We start from the raw sequence: 21,489 nt of genomic DNA, 5'->3' as shown, positions 1-21,489 counted from the left end.
TTAGGAACAATAGCGTAATGCAAACAAAACAATGCATTACCCTTCTCTATTTCAAAATACTGTAATAGGCAGAAGAGGGGAGTACAGCCGTTTGGACATCCACAAAACAAATGCTCAACCTCGTTTGAACTCAACGTGTATGTGAAATTGATTTGGTGAGGAAGCTGAACTGGAGTATGAAGCTGCTAAAGAGAGACAATTGAATTTCCTGCTACATATTACTTTTGTTTCCCTACAATATCAAATCTGCTCTCGGTTTCAGCAGAAACGCTTAATGGACCATTTGCAGCCTCCCACGCAGGTCTGCAACAGCTAGAGGGAGAGGCTGGATGCACGTCACTCACTCCTCTTCTCATAAGGATCTGTCAGAACCAGTGTTGTGAAAGGGTCAGAGCATGCAAACAGGTACACACATAGCCATGCACGCACGAACACACACACAGACAGACAGACAGACACGTGCACTCGTAGCACACACACACACACACACATGCAGCACACTCACGCACACGCATATACAAACTCATCCCTATAGATAAACGCAGTTGGACACAGAGGAATTACACTAAGCTAATTCTTCATCGTGATCGAACACTTCATAAATTCATCTCAGACTAGCAGGTAGACAACAGAGACTGATACCCTGGGAAGCCCTGTGGGTGTAATGATGTGATTATATGTGCAGATGGGGATATATCATCTCCACAACTCTGCTAATGTGTGAAGCCTGCCTTTCCCCATGTGGAAGCACTCAGCCTCACGACTGACCGGAGGAGACGAAAGAAAAAGTTAAATTGTGTGGGAGAGAGAGAGAGTGGAGAGAGAGGGGGGGGGGGGGGGGGGGGTGTAGCTGGAGTCGACTGTGAGGGTCTCTGCTCGAGTTTTACAACCCTTCCGGCAGCAGCTGGGCTGCTGCGCAGACGTTGCTGTGTGCCCTGGGCCTCGGCCAATCCGCTTCCTCCACTGCCAAGGTGCACACCAATGGTAAGGGGGGGGAGAGGAGTAATGGTTAACAGAGGCTGAGCCACGCTGGCGGAGAGAGGGAGAGAGGGAGTCCTTGGAATACTTTCCTCTGATGGCTGCTACTGCTTGCAGGACCTCCGAGTATTGCTCCACGGTGGAGAGCAAGGAGTGGGGAGACAGGAAGATAAAGTGAAGTGCTGCTCTCATCTCCACCTGTGTCTTCCTACGTGAGTCTCTGATGTGCTCCTCGTCTCAGACAGCTTGCTTTATTGGTCTCCGACGTCAGATGAAGCCTGCTCGTTGCCAGGCTAAACGGGTGGACCCCTAGAGAGCTAGCGAGCGTCTGCTCTGTGCTCAGCCCAGACGGAAAACACCAGGCCGTAGCCAGAGGGCTGCAACCGCCGCCTCGCAGACCGAAACAGGCTGAAAAACAATAGCCAGCCACCCCAAAATTACACAGCCAATCTAAAAACAACAGCTTTTTCACTGAGAACCACCCGACACTGATTTGCTTGTTTTGGCAAGGCACTTTCTCTCTGATCTTCCATGGTGTGTTGCTACTGCTGCTTCTCCGCCCTATCTTACTTCTCTGTGAGATGCCGCCGCCGCCCGTTCCTCTCCTCCTCTCACTTCCTCTAAGGCCCTGGGGGCGGTGGGTGTGTTCGCTGGGGCCCTTCTCCGGGGACGAGGCCAGGGAGGTGTTTACATGGTTAGGGCTGCTCTCCTGTGAGCTCATCATTGATGGACTGAAATTAGTCACTTGATCGTCTTCACTGTGTCCTCCCCCAGTTTCTCGACTACTAACAGTACAAAGTAACGCAGCGGCACCAAGATTCCATGATATATTTGATAGTATATTTCTTTACGTATAAAACTGCAATAAAGCGCAAAGCCCAACCAACCACAACGTCTACAAATATCTGAGTGAGAGAGTGAGTGAAACGCATGCCTGCATGGTGGCGGTATGAAAGGAGTCGGATTTGAAAAGTTCAGCATGCCTCATTGACCTAAAGTTTCGTGCTAAAATAACGATGGTCATCAGACACGCCCGGTCGGATTGATACCGAATTGGAAAGGCATGAATGAGGCAACAGTGGCTAATGCACATGGATTGAGATCTCCCCTTTTGAATATGGCAGAAAAAGCCTTGACATATTGAAGCCATCATACTTTGCGAGATTACAGCCACCTGAGTGAGAATTTGGCCGTACACCTGCATATAATGGGATTTATGACATCAGCATTTGTATTCTACCTCTTTAAATCACCTGTTCCCTGTCAGTTGTAAAGTGAGATTTTGGAATCCACGTTTTATATAGAAAACCACATTCCCTGCATCCAAAAAGGCATACCTCGGTGCAAGTTTTATTAGATCCTATCTATCATAGACATGAGGCTTAGAGCGGTACCTTATCGTTTGAGTGTATGTGTGTGTGTGTGTGTGTGTGTGTGTGTGTAGAGCTCCTGGCGCTTGGCCTTCGACTGGACCGTTGCTCTTTCCATCCCGGTGAAGAGGTAGGAGCTCTTGTTCTTTTGCATTCTCTTTCATGCATTTACAAAAGGGAGCCTTTGAACTTGACAATATACTCCTGGAGCGACCCATCCCAATGCCAGCAGGGATACGGTCTCAATCTGCCTCGCAATGTTGGATATACAGCGAAGATCTTGCCATGAGGAACTTCCAGGAGTCACAGCGCAGCACTAAAACACTAAATCCACAAAAGGCTCAAGCAGTTGCAGAGAAACTCCTCCTTTCTCCTGTCTCCAACACTCCTGCTGCTGCTCCGCAGCTGACCTACAAGGTCAGACTTATATTTACTGTAAGTCTCAGATCTGATTCACTCTCAGTCCACTGACCTGGAATCTGCTCTGAGTCTACACTGTTTTAAATCTTCGTCCACCTGCTATGATTGGTAGACTGAGAGGCAAAAGGGTCAACTTAGGGTGACTGATGGACTTACTTACCTGGGCTAGGGTTAAAGGGAAGGGGGTGGGCTGGCTGGCTTGGCAAGTCCTCTCCTCACGTCAACCTCTTTTTTGATTTACCTAGTGTGCAGACAGACAACCTTTCTACATCTGGAGGTTCTGATCCAGCCATCCTGGATCCTATAACATCTATAGGGATCCCAGGATATCTGTTCCAACTTCTTCCTACAAACATCACAGCAACCCTGCGCACACATGCAAACTAACACACACAGACAGACACACACACACACACACACACACATACAAACAAAAAACCTATCTGAGCCGTCATTGGTAAATCATAGGTGGCGGTTTCACCTGATTATGGCCTATACGACTTCCTCACCTGTAGATTTAATGCTTGCCATCGCTCGGGGAGTTCGCCATGTGAACGTCTTAGCAGAGAGGGAGTCCCGCTCTTTTTCCTAAATACAGTAAATCTTACTGATTCAATTAAAACCTATGTGACATCGCCGCTCACCTGGAGCGTTAACAACTGACCTTACCTGACACGAGGAACGTGCGGGCAGATTTGACATGAGTGATTCAGAATACCAAACAGAGAGAGAATCTCAATTTACTGCATCTAAAGAGAAATAAACAAAAGTTTTCAAGAGTGCAGTTTTGCAATCTCACATCACCTCCGAGTTTCAACCTGGACTCCCCTGACTAGCTCTCAGAGGTCTTACCTCTTAGTGAGGTATGGCAGTAGACAGGACCGGCTTAGCTTCCACCTTCTATACATGTTAATAGACGAGAACTTAAACTTGTAGTGTGAGAGAAAGAGGTCAGTCTGGGGAGTCTAGGGACTAATTGAGATTTATATCCTCCACGGTTCATAAGCCAGCAATGGGACACTGAACGCTCACCGCTTCTGAACGATCCTTAAAAGCAAACCCATTCAACCTCAGCGTGGTAATTCTCTGCTCTACAGGTGCTCAGTGGGAAAATGAGAAAAAAGAGAGAGAAATACACTCCTCCACTCTGAGCCGTGTTTTTCTTTCTTAGACTTCTGTCGATTCAGTTAAAAACAGCTTCAGCCCAGTCAGAAGCAAATATGTTCTGTCTGTGTGTGAAGTACAGGGGCATTGGGAGAAACGGCCAGGGAATCTAACCAGAGATTGCATGCTGCTTGCTTCACTCTCACATTTTCCCCTCTCCCTCTCATTTCCCCCCCCCCCCATAGCCATTCTCATAGCAGCTTCTGCCCCATTGCTTCCTATCTCTCTCTAGGAATAGATAGATATGTAAATATATTAGTATGCCATTTTGTAGACACTTTAGGAGGCCCAAGAAATCAATGTGATGATGTTAAATCAACGTGGGAAACTGACTGGATTTGAAAAAGTAATCAATGTAAGGCTATTTTAAGTGCTCTCTTTTGGAGAGATTGGAAACCCAAATTGGTCTACACGGACAAGTTCTGGCCTGGTTTAGATCTTATCTGTCGGAAAGATATCAGTTTGTCTCTGTGAATGGTTTGTCCTCTGACAAATCAATTGTAAATTTCGGTGTTTCTCAAGGTTCCGTTTTAGGACCACTATTGTTTTCACTATATATTTTACCTCTTGGGGATGTCTTTCGAAAACATAATGTTAACTTTCACTGCTATGCGGATGACACACAGCTGTACATTTCAATGAAACATGGTGAAGCCCCAAAATTGCCCTCGTCAGAAGCCTGTGTTTCAGACATAAGGAAGTGGATGGCTGCAAACTTTCTACTTTTAAACTCGGACAAAACAGAGATGCTTGTTCTAGGTCCCAAGAAAAAAAGAGATCTTCTGTTGAATCTGACAATTAATCTTGATGGTTGTACAGTCGTCTCAAATAAAACTGTGAAGGACCTCGGCGTTACTCTGGACCCTGATCTCTCTTTTGACGAACATATCAAGACTTTTTCAAGGACAGCTTTTTTCCATCTACGTAACATTGCAAAAATCAGAAACTTTCTGTCCAAAAATGATGCAGAAAAATTAATCCATGCTTTTGTTACTTCTAGGTTAGACTACTGCAATGCTCTACTTTCCGGCGACCCGGATAAAGCACTAAATAAACTTCAGTTAGTCCTAAATACAGCTGCTAGAATCCTGACTAGAACCCCAAAAATGTATCATATTACTCCAGTGCTAGCCTCCCTACACTGGCTTCCTGTGGCAAGGGCTGATTTCAAGGTTTTACTGCTAACCTAAAAAGCATTACATGGGCTTGCTCCTACCTATTGTTATATCTGGAGTACTTCTCCTGACTTATCTGGTGTCCTGTGTGAATTTAAGTATGCTCTCTCTAATTCTCTCTTTCTCTCAGAGGACCTGAGCCCTAGGACCATGCCTCAGGACTACCTGGCATGATGACTCCTTGCTGTCCCCAGTCCACCTGGCTGTGCTGCTGCTCCTGTTTCAACTGTTCTGCCTGCGGCTATGGAATCCTGACCTGTTCACCGGACGTGCTACCTGTCCCAGACCTGCTGTTTTCAACTCTCTAGAGACAGCAGGAGTGGTAGAGATACTCTTAATGATCGGCTATGAAAAGCCAACTGACATTTACTCCTGAGGTGCTGACTTGCTGCACCCTCGACAACTACTGTGATTATTATTATTTGACCATGCTGGTCATTTATGAACATTTGAACATCTTGGCCATGTTCTGTTATAATCTCCACCCGGCACAGCCAGGTGGCCACCCCTCATAGCCTGGTTCCTCTCTTGGTTTCTTCCTAGGTTTTGGCCTTCCTAGCCACCGTGCTTCTACACCTGCATTGCTTGCTGTTTGGGGTTTTACGCTGGGTTTCTGTACAGCACTTGGAGATATCAGCTGATGTACGAAGGCCATTTTCAATAAATTTGATTTGATTTTAATTTGATATATTGTCTTTTTTTCATCCACCTTTCAACCAAAATCCAATGATATGGTGACATGTATTGTTGATTTCATGTTGGATCCACGGTTAGTTCACAACTCCAAATGTAAATAAAAACTAGATGTTGAACTGAGGTCTGTGCCCAGTGGGTTACAGTCAAGCATGCATACAGTATATTACTCTCTCTCTCTCTCTCTCTCTCTCTCTGTCTCCTTCTTTATCTACGATTCCCATTCCACAAGGAGAATATATACTCTAAAGTAGAAAATATCTCCAGCGATCCTGACGCTAAAACTAGACATGATTACAGAAAGAAATACAGAAGAAATCGATAAATAACTGTAAAATTATAAATGTGTATACGAGAACTCCTTTTCTCTCTGTTGAAACATATCTGGAGGGGATGATTTGTGTAATGGCCTGCACCATTGAAACAGGGGCTGATGTGCAGTTAGTTTATAGGCCAGTGACAGAAGCTACTGGGGGACTACTCGTTCTTCCCCACTCTCTCTCTCCTCTCTGTCCCCATCTTCCGCTCGCTCACTCCCTCTACTCTCTCCCTCTTCTCTCTCCCTCTTCTCTCTCTCTCTCCCCATCTCTCTCTTTAACAGAACACAATGGAGACAGGGTGCTTTTCCAAGAGCAGCAAACCCCACGTCATTCCCCATCCTGCCTGGCCTCTTCTGTTGACATCCGTCACTACAGGATCCTATACCACTGAGCGAATACATGTCAGATGGGGCCTATTATTAACGAGTCAGAAATGAGAGATCTGCTTCTGTTCACCGATGCCACAGGTATTTACATTCCCCAACAAACTAACAGCAACAAAAAACCACCGGTATGAAGAGTGTGAGAGTGAGGACTTACAGTGTGGCAGTGGCAGACCCGCTTTGTAAAGGGGGACTTAACACAGGAATGTGTGTTTGTCTGCCTGTGTGTGTGTGTGTGTATCTACGCGTGGGCTTAGATTGTGTGTTGTGTGTGTGCCAGCAGACAATCACAGCAGTGAGAAAAGATTTACCGTGAAACCATTCAGAAGCCAATATGTCAGTGATCTGGAGAAGAGGAAGCTACAATCATATTTAGTATAATGTCTTTGCCAGGCTACAGATAACCTCAACGGCTCACAGGCCAAAAGGGAGTCAAATGGGAGTCAATCAAAGCCCGTGGAGAACAATATAGATCACCCTGTCAGTGTTGTAAACCACATGCACATCAATCATCTTTAGATGCTGTGGAGAGAATGCATGGGGCTATGGGGCGCAGAGGTACCACCACCACCACCACCACCTCACCCAGATGCATGGCCCATCCCAGGCCAAGCCACAGGCCTCTCTTTGGGGCTTGACCCGCTGCGAATCGCGTGGCTCCGTGGCTTCTGGATGTGTACTCTCGGAGCCTCGGAATGCAAGCCACAGAAACCAGCCATCTAAACGGCTGCGTCAGGAGAATCTGCATAAACACACATCACACGCCCATCCAGGCAAGTACAAATAACAGAGTAAGAAAAGTCCTACCGACACACATACACACACACACGCTCACGCGCATCCGCACACGACACACACACCTTACTTTCATTAGATCAATGATGAGAGAGCACAGCTAGCCACCGTGTCAATTGGCCACTCTTCAAAGAAGTGGCGTTTGTGACGCCATAGATTGGCTTCTACCTAAATCAGTTCATCCACTGTACCTAACCATGTGCGCACAGCATGGAATAATTAGACAAAAATCAGACACTCTCACAGTAGCAAATCGTCTAGAAGCATTCCTGACATCTGAGCATTCTTTCATAAACACAAAACCCATTAAAAAGGAAATCTGGTCCCGCATCTAATTACATCAGGCCACTGACATGGAGAGACCCAATTTGTTTCGATGTAGAGCTGCAGTTACGTGGTAGACGGATTCTTTCACAGCGACTGTGGATATTATGACGGAGCGGACCGAAAGCACAGCAGACTACTGCGGTTAAGCTGCTGGGCCTGTAGGAACACATTTGAAAAAACCCAGAGTCCAATGGAACTTAATAGGTTGACATTTAAATAGAATATACAGAACTTTTGTCTTTTGGGGGTGCTCTTGAGACAAAAGAGGTCCCCTAAATATAGATATTGCCCAGAAATGACCTAATTGGACAGAAAGGGACACATATTCCCACACCCGTGAGCAAAAGCATACATTGTTAGCTTACAACTAAGGATTGTGTGGTTTTATGAAAAAAAAATGGATGAATGCTATATTAATGAATACAACAAAAATATATCTAACTTCCATGTAGTATGTTTAAAGTTAGAGTCTTCATACAGCTCATCCCGCCAATCACCTTCCTTATGAGTTTACGACAAGGGTACTGCAATTCAAAGCCTGATGGTGACAGCCTATCATACTTTCACCATTATATGTAACCACTTAAATAGGACCATTTCCCCATTCCTCATTATCTTGGACCAGAGAGCCTATAACACCATGACATGTCATAATAGGGGGAACCGTTTAGAAAGCAGCTGGTCCCAAACAGCAACCAGAGAGCTTCTCAAGCCTGGCCAAGAGGACAGAGATAAAAGCACACTGAGAGGAAACAGAACCCGGTGCTAAAGGTAATCCAAAGTGCTTCACACACACACACACACACACACACATACACACACACACACGCACACACACGCACACACACGTGCACACACGCACAGTGCAAAGGTAACCTATTCCTCAGAGCTCGATGGGATCTCGCTATGACCATGAGATCATGGTATATTCTGATTTCAGGGTTTCATTGAGTCCAGCATGCATTTATTATATTACAGAACATCAAATAGTTCAATTAAAAGTGTAAGGAGTGAAGCGATCGCTCTGAAGGCTTTCCTTGCTTTGGACTTAATCCTATTTCTAAGACATTGCATATCATATCCTACTATATGCATAAATAATGTGAAAAGCAAAGAAAGGATATTAATCGTGACTAATAGTACATTGGGCCAGTCTATGATAACAATAGTAAAACGAGAAAAATAATTGTTTAAATCGCAGGGTACAAGACATGGTTTTGATTCCACTAGGAGAACTCTGCAGTTGACACAATGTCCTGGTGATCTTCATCGTCTCTCTAACCATCTCCTAAGCCATCAACGGCTCTCATAGGCCTATCCTACATCCCTGTATTATTTTTTCCTACCATTATAAAACGTCCCAAAAGCCTACACCCTCCTTTATCCACCATCAGTTCAAGGTCCTGCCAGGAAAACAAGATTCCTAACACGAAAACGCAGCAATAACAACAATATTAAAAAGTCCACATCCTCTCTGAAGTCATAAATAATAAAGAAGCCATCCCCCTTCTATTATACCTGTCAATAACACGAAGCATAAGCCGTGGGGATAGGAGGTCTTGACACTGCACTTAACCAACAGAGAGTATTGCTCTCCCGCCTCTATTAGCCCAGGCTCCGCCCCCTCCCAGCAGAGCTGGGGGTCAAAGGGTGAGTGTTGTGAAAGCACAGGCTCTAACCGCTAACGGCTGACCGTCAGATGGTCTACCTTTCCTCCTCACACACACACGCGGGCTCGCAGACACAGACACACGCAGACAGGACGCACGTGTGCAAGCACACACACACACACACACACACACACACACACACACACACACACACACACACACACGCGGGCTCGCAGACACAGACACACACACACGGGAGCAACTCAATAACAGCAGCTCATAGAGTCCGTCCCATTAGACACCCCTCACCCCAACCGCAGCTTCTTTAATGAACCCCCTCACCCCAACTCCGCGCCAGTCTCGCGACACACACTCCGATGTTAGAGACTCAGCATGTTTTCAGAGTGGTGCGGACACGCTCTCAATCATCATTAGGGGTTTTGCAGAGTCCTGGGGTCTGGGCACCTATCCAGGATGTGTAAAAGTTTCCATGAGAAAAGCTTGAGTTGCCGTTGGAGGGGAACGGTCGCGGACGAGGATCCTTAGAAATGTTAGAATTCTGTATTGTTGTTGGGGAATGGATTGCGGGAGTGAGAGAGGGAGAGAGAAAGAGAGGGAGGAAAGACGAGGTCTGTCTAGAAACCTGTTGCCACTGACGTCTGCCACTCTGCCTCATGCAACACCGGGTCTGTTTTCAGTTTAGAAAAAAAAAACGTTTCAATTGTACAAAATTTGAGTTGAGGAGGAAACAACTACTGGAAAGCTGACCTTCAAATATAAGGCAATCAGAATACACATGTCAAGTGTCAGAAATCAGCAGTGTACATTTGGTTGTGTTTTTCTCATGTGGGTGAATAAGGCCCCTCTGTATTCGGCTGTAACCAGATGGTAAGAGTCTGGCTGGCTGATTAGCGTTAGCCCTGTGCTAGTTCAGCTGCGCTTCATTATATCAACCATCACACCAGAAGCTAATGAGAGAAGACACAGAGCGGCCGCCTCGCTGGATCAGACAGATGTCCAAGTCGGGAATACTATGACTGCATTACACACATGCGTGCACACACACACACACACACACACACACACACACACACACACACACACACACACACACACACACACACAGGCACAAAGAGGCCTTCATGGTGCGCAATGTGGCTCAAAGCCTTCAAATCTGATGTGTAAACAGCAGCCAAGTCTAGGATCAAAGCGGCTATGTGTGTGCGTGTGACGGGAGGGGGTAATGATGTCAACTGCAGCTCAGGCTAGGACGTGTGACAAAAACGTGGCGTCATCACAGGCCCCTGTTTTATGGGCTAATTAGCCAGGCTAACAAGGCGAGCGTAAATATACCGCCCTCCTCATTCTTCATCACTTCTATTGTTTTTATTGATGTCGTTTGCATGACATTGTGCTCAATGCCATATGTACTGTAAATCGCCCCGGATTAGAGGGAGTATGACTCAACGTGAAAGGTATTTTTTTTTTACTTGAGAAACTTCTGTTTAATGTAAACCTCACATTAGATATGTATATATTGCGTTTGGCGTATGACAATGGGCCAGAAACAATACAAAGACCTCTAGGGCTAGCTTTTGAAAATTCACTTTAACATACATCTTGCTTCCATTCCCCCTAAGCATCAATCCATGGACCTTGGTCCAGGTTTATTCGCTCACTCAACTCTTCTGGCTATCGTGAGACAGACAGACCCCTGCTGCAGCGAACCAATGGCAGCCACAGGCCAGCAGTCCTAAATACATCCCCAGCACTAGCCAACAGATCATTCATCAATTTAAATACAATCGCAGCTCCTGGACATTACCCAAAAAGCCTTGGGGCACCCTTTTACAGACAGGCAGTGCGTAATGTCCTGCTGTTAGCTAGCCTCGAGGCTCCAATGCTCCATCACAGAAGTAGTGGATGAAGTGGTGCTAGCTGGGAGGGGGTAGTGGGTTAGGGGGTTGAAGGGCAGTTAGAGGGGCTTATGTTCAACTTGTCATCCCCTCCCCCTCTAGATCTCCTACATATCTACCCCGCACTGACAACAGAGCTCCTTGCGGTACAGTAGCTCAGCCTGTTGATAGGTTGAGTGATTTCTCGGGGGCTGGGTTAGCAGTGCGAGCCGAAGGCCAGTGAGAGATATTTCCTCTGGCTGATGAGAGCCCGAGGCCTGAGTGTGGGAGGCGCTCCACTCTGGGGAAGCTCAAGTGTCGTCTCGCTGCAGAGCTCAAATCACTGGCTCCAGTGATGGGACTCTATGCTACGCGGCTAATGCTAAATCACCACCGCCCGCCCAACCGCCTGGTGAGGTCATCCCCTACCGTCGCCCTTTTAATGGAGCAACTCGCTAACATATGATAATAATGGAAGGTAATGACTGTGGAAAGGGAGCTCGCCACTCACCGACTTCTCCCAGCTCTATTTTTTTTAATTTTATCTCAGACTCATTCGAGTGGAATGGTCCGGAATGGGGCCGGTGGACCTGACCGGTCCAGCGTGCAGAGGCCTTTGGAGTATGCTGTTACCACCACACACTTACCGGTACTCCAGGAGCACAGTTAGCCCACCACAGAAGCTCATTCAAGACATTAGAAGAGGCGAGATTGCAGCGGGCCAAGGTTTTTACCAGGGACGCCTTGGTTGGCCTCTGCCAATCAATACGCATTCCTGTGAGTCTCTAATGCATCTGTAATCACAGGCCCAATAACATTTGGTCACTTGGTCCAGAGATATGGGCTCCGCTAAAGTGACAGTTGATGGGGTGGTGTTGGCGGTGGTGGATTATGAAGACATGGTTACTACTTAAGGGTTATAACTTTAGCAGAGGGTAAATGACCCCCTAACAACCTTTTACCTAGCGCAAAATAAAGCTTGAGTTTCACTCTTATTTGATTAATTCTCATACTCTGGCTCCTTTGCCTGCCCATAACTACTGAGGAGTTTGAAAAGGAATTAGACATGTACATGACAATGCTAATTGTATTTCCTTTTGGATTTAGCGCCAGTGTTCTCTTGTTTCAATGTACAGTAGAGGGAAACATGCCAGGAGCTGGCGCGGAGTCAGAAGATAAATGCTAGCTCTGGATGTGTGAAGTGACAAAGACTTGTAGAATGTCCTACTCAAGTGTTGTGTTGTGCTCATTTTATGGAGTCGATAACAGACAGACGTCCTCACTTCTCGCTATTGTCTGTTTACGAGGCAAGGACAAACGGGACTCATCAGGCTGGACAGATTTGCTGACAGCCACGTCTCAACTCAATTACAGCACTGCCCCCAATGCCCATCACCCCTGTGCTCCCTTGGCTCTGGAGCACGCATGCAAACACACACACACACACACACACACACACACACACACACACACACACACACACACACACACACACACACACACACACACACACACACACACACACACACACACACACACACACACACAGTGCTGTAGGTCTACTGCTGTTTACAGTAGGAGTGAAACAAAAGGTGCACAGGAAGAGGGATGTTCCTGAGTTGAGTGGGGAATCGCATTGTTCACCCTGTTTGGATGCAAGGGGACTTTATCTCTTCTGGCATACCGCCACGTATGCTGCATACCGCACAACCAGAGCATAACAATAATGTGATGAGCAACCCAGACAGGGCCATAACAGGCTGGGAGTGACCAGAGGGAGGGACGATTGTGAGGAGGGAGGGGGGGGAACACATGGAGAGTTAATAGGGGGTCTACACACAAATGCTGCATTCCCCCATTCCCCTGGCTGTGCCTGGGCTCACATCCAGTGGGGCTCTAGTGACCCCCAGCCTCCCCAGCCTCCCTCGATGACGTCAGCTCCAACACTACACCCTCCGCAGGGAAAACACGGGAAAACAAAGCGCCTCCTGCCTCCTGACATACCTCACACCGAGGGGGGGGGGGGGGGGGGGGGAAGCGTTGCAGCTCAGGAAACCCCTACCTATTGTTTTGCTTCCTTCATTAGTCCTTGTGTCAACAGTCGGGGCCGGCACGCGCGCGCCACTGTTTTTGTTCTCTTGCTCCCTGCCTGACCTCGTTGCTTCTGATGTTTTGACAGATTGTTTCGCAAATCCCATCAAGGCCCAATTGACTCTTAAAATAAAGCTGTTACTAACTCAGACAACATACACGGTAGTTGCGAAAACAAAAAGAATATGTAATTTCTAAAATGAACAAATCTGACGTAAACCCCTGGTTGATAGCGGGGGAAAGGGTGTGGGTGGGTGTGGGTGTGTAGATAAGCAAAGGTGTAGAGTTAACGTCATGTGCACTGTAAATGGAACATTCTAGAGAGAAACGAGAATTGTGTTTTTTATGGCCCTGCGTTTTCATAAGGAAAAAAAACACCAATTATCACACCAATGTGATAATGGCAATGATGATGTGATGTCACTAGCTAATAGAGAGCTTTGATTGACAGGTCTAGGTAGATAAACCTTGTTCTTGTGACTCACCATCGTCCAGGTACATCTGGTCCAGATCCTGGGGTTCCCGCTTGACAGTGACGGCTAGGTCGCGGGGGCTGGCGTCCACCGGCAGCAGGCTGGGAGGGCTGCTCCTGGCCTGAGTCTGGCTCTGTCCCTGGGTGGGGCTGTAATCTGGTGCCTGGGCGAACGGGCTCTCTGCTGCCCCCTCTGGAGTGGAGGGGTGGGACCCTGGGGAGGTGGAGGGGCTGCTGCTGTGGTAGAGCGGGTGGAAGCCATGGGGACTGGGGTTACCAAGGTGATGCGGGCTGTTGCCCTGGGAGTGAAGCATGCCCAGTGGAGCTTGGTCGGGTGAGGAAGGGCAGACCAGCGGCGCTGGGTGCAGCCCTGGCGTCTCTTGGATGGCGGACGCCAAGGGGCCATTGTGGGCGTGCGTAGGGCTGGTGGAGAGGCACTTGGGGTAAGACACGGGGGACAGGTCGTGCAGTGTTGGGCTGGACCTGGGGGAGGAGGGGGGCATGCTGCCAATGCTGCCATGGCAAGGCGGGCAGGGAGAATAAACCCCGACCAGGCATGTGTCAGCGTCCCCCACAGGTATGATAGGAGTGAGCCTGGGTTGGCCATAGTAGAGCTTGGAATGAACAGACAGCCCCTGAGCCCCCAGAGGCTCATACTCATCATTCGGTTCTGACTTTATTATCGGGACTGGAAAAAGAGAGGGAGAGAGAGAGAGAGAGAGGGAGAGAGAGAGAGAGAGAGAGAGAAAGAGAGAGAGAGAGAAAAAAGACAGATTAGAAACGTTGCGTAGGTCCACGTGGCTGAACGAGCAACTGAGTGTATGAGTAAAGGAGTTGTAGTGAGATGGATTGTGGGAAGGATACCCTCCAAAACCAAACAAACAACCAGCGATTAAAAGAGACACTGTGTCATTTGCTTGGCCTCTCAAACGCCAGCTCAGAACCCCCCCACCCCCCCTCCATCCCAAAAAAATAGATGAGTCATCAGAGCAGAAAGCCACAGCTGGCTCTAATCATGAAACGGCGCTATTTTCTTTGGACTCTCCTTCAGCTCTGATATCCTATGAAAGAGTGCTTTAAAGAGTATGGACTGCTGCTGCAGGAGCCCGGGACCCCTAGGCCTCTTCCGTGCTCCAAAAGCAATTGTTGCTCTCAGGACAAAAAGAGAGAGAGAGAGAGAGAGAGAGAGAGAGAGAGAGAGAGAGAGAGAGAGAGAGAGAGAGAGAGATAAAAAGGATGATTTGATTGGGGTGGTCCGTGCTCCTTAAGAGAGTATGGTATGCCTGCGGTTTCAGGAGCTCTGACTTCAGCTAATGGCAGGAGGAGAGTGCTATGACCCCACTTGCTCATGCCGCCGTCTTCCAACTCACTCAGAGTCCATTTGGGAGATGTTTCCGCCATTTCCTGATTAGTTTGGACTGACAATCATTGTACAGTAGGTTTCCTGGATGTGTGATCAAGATCCGTGTTCATCTTTCGGAGACTGACCATGACGTGTGCACTATTTATTGGATATGTAAACATATCCTCCAGTTGCGCACGCACGCACGCATGCACGCACACACACACACACACACACACACACACACACACACACACACACACACACACCAGAGCCAAACCCTAAGGAAAATATGAAAAGACCCAGTTTCTCTGAGAAAACCCTTTATAAACCCCCACGTGCTCCGATTCTGCCACGAGTACTGTGACACAACTACTGTAGGCTTGAATTAAGACACCCAGATGAATAACAAAACGCTTCTGAGTCACAATACATGCACTGTCTGTTGCTCTTTCTGCACACAGTGAAATGTGTTAATGGGTGCGGTTAGTGTTTGATGCCAATCATAAGTCTTTTGGCAAAGTCTTCTGACACTCTATTCAGCCTACTAAATCTCTTCTGACACTCTATTCAGCCTACAAACAGGCCATCATAAGTGTATTTCTTGTAATAGTTACGTTTTACTAACAAAGTAAGAATAAGTCAATCCTGATGAAGGTCGTAATAATACTAATAAGCACTTCTACTTCCATTGTCTGAATAAATGAGTGTTGTGATTAGATGAAAAACAGCCCTATCGTGATGTTATGATGTTATTATTGTTGGGACAGGACGTAACTGAGAGATTCACTTTCACACCCCCAGTCTCCTTTGGGGAGATATGAGCTGGTGTGATTACCCAGTGGGAAGCTCATTTACGTCAGTCTTGTCATAGCCACGGGGCCGGTCCATCTGTCTTAGAGGCTCCCTAGGTATGGTCTGTATCCTTAAGAAAGTCCCAGGATGACACCTCCATACACTTACTAGGGAACATCATACTAGGCCTTGTAACAGGCTCTCCATAGTACAGACCCGGGTTTACGCTAGGTCTAGTATTTTAGCTGCATTTGATTGAGCTTGCCTATTGCAATGGAACCAATGGAATAGTCCCAAAAGTGTAAACCCTACATACATAGCAATACATGGAATACTTAGCAATCTGATTTATTCTGTAAAGCTGCATAGTCTCACCAAACGCTCTGTCACACATTCCCCCTCTCCTACATTATCTGCGGAATGAGATCCTTTGAGGGATCCTTCGAGCTTGCCTCTCCTCCACCCAGCTCTATTTGTCTCCCCCACTCTAACCGATCATTCCTCAATATGTCTCCCCCCCCCCGTCTCTCTGACCACTCCTTCCAGCCATCTGCATGTGTGTCCCCCTCCAAACACACAACCTTCCCCTTCCCAGTTCCATGAAAGCAGATTCACCCTGTGAGTCCCATCTCCAGCTGGCTTCTATTTCCTCCCAACCTGCGGGTTATGGCCCACATGTTTTTCTCCACATCTCTGCCTGTCTGTGTCTGTCTGCTCGCATTAAAGTGATCAGGCCTGATCTGAGTATTTATTAGGAACTGGTTTCCTCCCAGGGATGGGGGTGAGGGTTCGAGGACGGGTTTGCGGGGTGTTGAGCACAGAGGGCCTAGGCCCGGTAAGTTGTCGTGTGAAGGGAAGAGACAGCCGGGCAAGAGGGTTTTCTGGGATGCACTCTGATTCTCATTATGATTGGCTGCTCTGCTCTCAGAGTGGAACTATGGAGTGGATGACCTACTGTCTCCATAAAAGAGCTGTTTTGATTGCACTGTGGAAAGAGTGTGCACAATGCATTATACCTAGGGCCCTGAGTTTTTCCTGACCACGTGACCTGACTAGGCCCTAGTTTTAGCGACCAGGCGGTGCTTCATGGTGGTAGTCATCAACTCGCAGGTGTCTAATTCACCACGTCCCACTGTGGTCGCAATCTGGCTGTCCTAGTCTACGTGGGCCATGTAAAGGTGCGTGTGAGTGTGTCTGCGCGTGTTTACGCGCGTGTGTGTGTCTGTCACTGCCCTAACTTGGAAACAAGGAAACGTCTCAGTCTCCAGTTTGGTTAGCATGACACATCTTTGGGGAGACGTTCACGGCGTGCGGTTTGTTAAGTTTTCATGTACGTGTCTCTCTTGTTTCTTCTGAACATACCCCTCTCTCTCCTCCCTCCCACGTCTCAGACCACAAACCTACGACCAGGAATCAGCAGCCCCCCCCCGTTGGTGTTAATAATAGAACCCGATCTACACGAGGAACCTCCAAAAACGGCTTGTGAAATGAAAGCCATTCCGAGAACTGACTTTGGTTGGGCTTTCGTCAGCGCCAGCACTTTTGGCGTTTGTTGTTTTATGTGGTTCTGTGAAACTTTCTCTTCTTTAAAGAGAAGAAAAAGGGCGGCGTGTCACGTCTTTACTCAACGCAAGATTGGAAATGAGCTCGGAAAAGAGAAGTAACGCTCACTCACACACACTAGGAGGTAGACAAGGACACTTGTGCTGCATGTTCGTCGCAACATCGGATATGTGGTGATTTATACAAACCAGAACGGCTGCCAGCAGCTCATTTTAGAGTCGACAAAAAAAAAGTAACTTCAGAGTGACATATTGCTTAGATTCTTGGATCTTTCTCCTCTGAAATTGTAACTCATGACAATGCACTTTCCGGACAAGCTTACTGAGCTTTCGTCATCAAATTCATTGGACTGACGTGACATTGTAAAGGAAAGCGAGGACAATGAAGAGCATTTTGAGAGACACAAAGACAAATAAAAATAAAAGTTTCACAAGACAATCTACATTCTGTTGTTTGGCATCAATATGCAACGGCGTGATTACCATGCTAATTGGCAATTTGAAAAACTCCCTGTACGAAATCCGGGAAGAATATTTACCGATAACATCTGGAAAAAGTAACGGTTCAAATCCGCTACTCCTTTCTTGCTTGTGTAGGACGAAACAGGCCTGTGACAGCCTTGTCATTCAAGCTTATCTTCACCTGTCAAACCTGGCAAAGACTCAATCGTTTCCAATCCTCCAGACGGCATCTGATAATAATATCCGTACTAGCTCTGAGGCGTGACTAAACTAAAGGGGAGATAAGAATCAGATGATGTTTACACGACAGAAACAATGCCTCTCCCGTGAGATATGACTGATCTATTTAGAGGATAAAGAGGAAACGATTCAAATACATATTATCTCTTGTTTCCTTACTTGGGCATTTAGCTGCTCCGTACAGGTTTGAGGTTCTACAGTGAAAGCTTTGGGCTGTCAACACGTTCAATAAACCTTTTCACACACTTGTCTGATAATGTTGTGATATGAATGAGCAAAACATCCCGTGACTACAGTGGAATATACACGTTGTTTTCAATAGCGATCGGAGGGCCGCAGATCGATTGTTTTCGCCCTCTCACTTTTTTCAAACAAGCGGGGCTACTTTTAAGGGGCGGTTTCTAGATGAGCACAGAGACGAGCACACACCCGAGCGTGAACAAAAAGTAATTTTTTAGAAAGCATCATTGACGACCACAACAGTGATTAAAGTGGAGCAGAGCGCCGGAAGCCCCACTCAGATGGGTGAAGGAGGAAGTGATGAGAACAAACTCTATGTAGCACCCCCCCCCCCCCTCCCCTTACCTGGTCACAGTGTTCAAACACTCACACAGTGAAAGCCTCAAAAGCAAACAACCAGGTTTTCCTCTCCTCTGCTATTTATATATCCACTGTTATAATTACCCTCATTGTGACTTAAGAGATCTGTTTGCTTTGATGCCATCCTGCATCTTATCTTGGACAGATATAATCTCTTCGACCTCGGCACAGTTGAAAACGGCACTGTTTGCTGAAGTCATATACAGTAGAGGCCACTTCACCCAGACACGTGCCCATGGGCAGACAGACATGGAGTCAAACTAGATGAGTGGCAAACTCAGGGACTTTCAGGGACTACGGATGGAAATGAGCTCTGTAGCAAAATGCGCCACTATCGCTACTCAGTATTGTCTGAGTTGTTTATTATTGCTTGTTGACTATTGTGTTGAATAAATTATATTTAAGTGTTAAGGAGGTGTGGTATACAGCCAATATACCACGGCTAAGTTTATAATACCTTATTGCTATTAGAAAAGTGTTACCAACCCATCCAGTTTATAATAGATGAATAAATATCAAAATAAGAAATAAGAAGATCTGGTGAACCACAGCATGTGCCTTTGACTGTGACTCTAGTGGTACATTGTATTCTGTCATAAAGACACTGCCCCTGCTTGTGTGGTCCCCACTGAGGTTTACTTGGCATCGTAACAGAGAGCACACCCCATTCATCTGTTAATTGGACCATGTTGACTCTCTGTGAAAATGACTTGAAGATGCAATTGGTCAAAGCATGATAAGTCTTCTCCTTGTACAGCTTATCTCCTTGTCTGTCTCCCTGCTTCGTATGGGCCTGCCAAATATGGACAGAGTTTGTCTGTCCTCCCCCCAACGCTCGCTCGTTCGCTCTGCTAAGGTCAGTTACCCCAAAATGTCCTGTCTCATCTCGCCCTCTCTCTCCCTTCCCCCCCTCTCTCTCTACTCCCCCCTCCTCACCTCTCCCTTTCTCAATCTCTTTCTCACTCACTCTCTCGTTCACTCTCTTGCTCCCATCAACCGTCTCCAAATAGGGCCCTCTGTTCGTTGTCAAGGTGGTGATGCGGTCTCTCTCTCATAGGCTACAATAGCGACCGGTGATCATTGAATTGTTTAGGGAGTCTACGAAGCACCTTTTCTCAGTTTAAAGGTGAAGGCTGCCTTAAAGCACTATTGGACCTGATTCTTAATTTAATATGGGATATAAAGAGAGAGAGAGACATTTGAAATGCCTATTCTTTTGGAACTTCTGTGAGTGTAATGTTTACTGTCAATTTCTATTGTTAATTTCACTTTTGTTTATTAACTACTTCACTTGCTTTGGCAATGTTAACATATGTTTCCCATGCCAATAACGCCCTTACATTGAATTAACAGAGAGAGAGAGAGAGAGAGAGAGAGAGAGAGAGAGAGAGAGAGAGAGAGAGAGAGAGAGAGAGAGAGAGAGAGAGAGAGAGAGAGAGAGAGAGAGATGCAGAAAGCTGTGAATAATTAACAATGTTGTTTCTAGCAGCATCAATGGATTTCAATCAATATCAATGTGTCTGTGCATGAAACTTGGATTTGGCCAATTTACTCTGAGCCCAGAATGAGAGGTATTTAGTTGGTGATGTAAGATGGTGAAAGGACTACTAATCCCAATATCTTCTTCACATTCCAATGTGTCAAGCCAACTATAAATGGGGAGACCAGGGGGCACGTGAGTGTGCAGTGCAGAACGTGAGTTGTGTGTGACGGATGTTCCCATGAGTTGTGTGTGAGGTCGACGGTCCAGGGATTGACTTCTAAAATTGAACGTCAACATTGCCCAGAGGCTCTGTCAGTCAACCCTTCACACCTCATCACCGGAGAATGCAAGCTCGCAAACCAAATAAACACAACTCACAAGCTTCACTTCTGCCCTCGCTCGACAGAGCCAGTGATGCAGCGGTGTCAGGCCCTACCGAAGCCACAACAGATTGCGTGTGTTTTTGTGGAGCGAAAAGGATTTAGGAGGAACCACCGAAATGTACAATTGGGTAACATTGCAGGTATAACGCATGAGCATGTATGACCCCTTCATAATTTACCAAGCAACACTAGTAGGACACATGAACCCCCAAACCATGTGTAAGGGAGGCGGTAAACCTGAAGGTTGTTGGGGTTACCATTTGGTGAGAGATAGGTGAAGCGCTGGTACTGGCTCCTCTTTCTCTTGCCATTGCAGACGTAGAAGTTGACCTGCACTGGGCTGGATATCCTCTGGTTCCTGTAGGGGGGGATCTCCACCACCAGCGCGGTCTACAACACACAGCAACGGCACAGAATGGATACACGTACAGTACGAACCCTCCAGACGCACTGTAGATCAGTGCACAGTGTATTTGTGTGAGCGGAGCAGATTTTCAAAATGATGTCAAAAAAACATGCATCACCTGAACATTATGAGATCAGACTAAGACGGCATGGTGAAGATTTTAGTTTGAACTTCCATCCCTAGTTTAGGCCTACAACCCCTATCAATGCTCTTCTTAAGACACAAACAGAACTCCAACTGTACTGAGTGTCAACTCATTAATTAGCAGGTATGTATGCTTGTTTTGCTTTCAGGGAACCCTGGAGGAGTGTTCTGAACAAGCTTTCTGAGCTGGGTCTTGGGCCCAATCTGGATGGGCTCAGCAGGAACCCCAGAGTGTGTACCACGCCCCTGTTTGTGTCTGCCTGAAGCCCTGAGGGCCTGGGGTTCGAACCCTATCCCTGGACTACTACAGCGGAGAGATGTGAGGCCTTTGGCCTTGTTTCCACAGCCCCTGACCAGCGTGTCGCTCCTGGACCAGGGT

The 21,489-nt window shown here is 47.0% G+C and overlaps 1 protein-coding gene across 2 annotated transcripts in view; it reads right to left on the bottom strand.

The window, feature by feature from the left end:
- LOC110489695 (nuclear factor of activated T-cells, cytoplasmic 1) overlaps positions 1–21,489 on the bottom strand; it is a 65,179-nt gene that overhangs the window by 6,933 nt on the left and 36,757 nt on the right. Inside the window, exons 8-9 of one of the 2 annotated variants that reach the window (XM_036948320.2) lie at positions 20,818–20,950; positions 13,707–14,381 (exon numbers count right to left, since the gene is read on the bottom strand). In XM_036948320.2, the coding sequence (XP_036804215.2) occupies positions 13,707–14,381; positions 20,818–20,950 (808 nt within the window). The remainder of the gene's footprint in view (positions 1–13,706; positions 14,382–20,817; positions 20,951–21,489) is intronic. The other variant, XM_090199558.1, reaches the window with a different exon arrangement.

The sequence above is a fragment of the Oncorhynchus mykiss genome, chromosome 2, assembly GCF_057628025.1.
Source record: "Oncorhynchus mykiss isolate SJ-2025 chromosome 2, ASM5762802v1, whole genome shotgun sequence".
Taxonomy (NCBI): Eukaryota; Metazoa; Chordata; class Actinopteri; order Salmoniformes; family Salmonidae; genus Oncorhynchus; species Oncorhynchus mykiss.
This window is presented reverse-complemented; position numbering and strand designations above follow the sequence as displayed.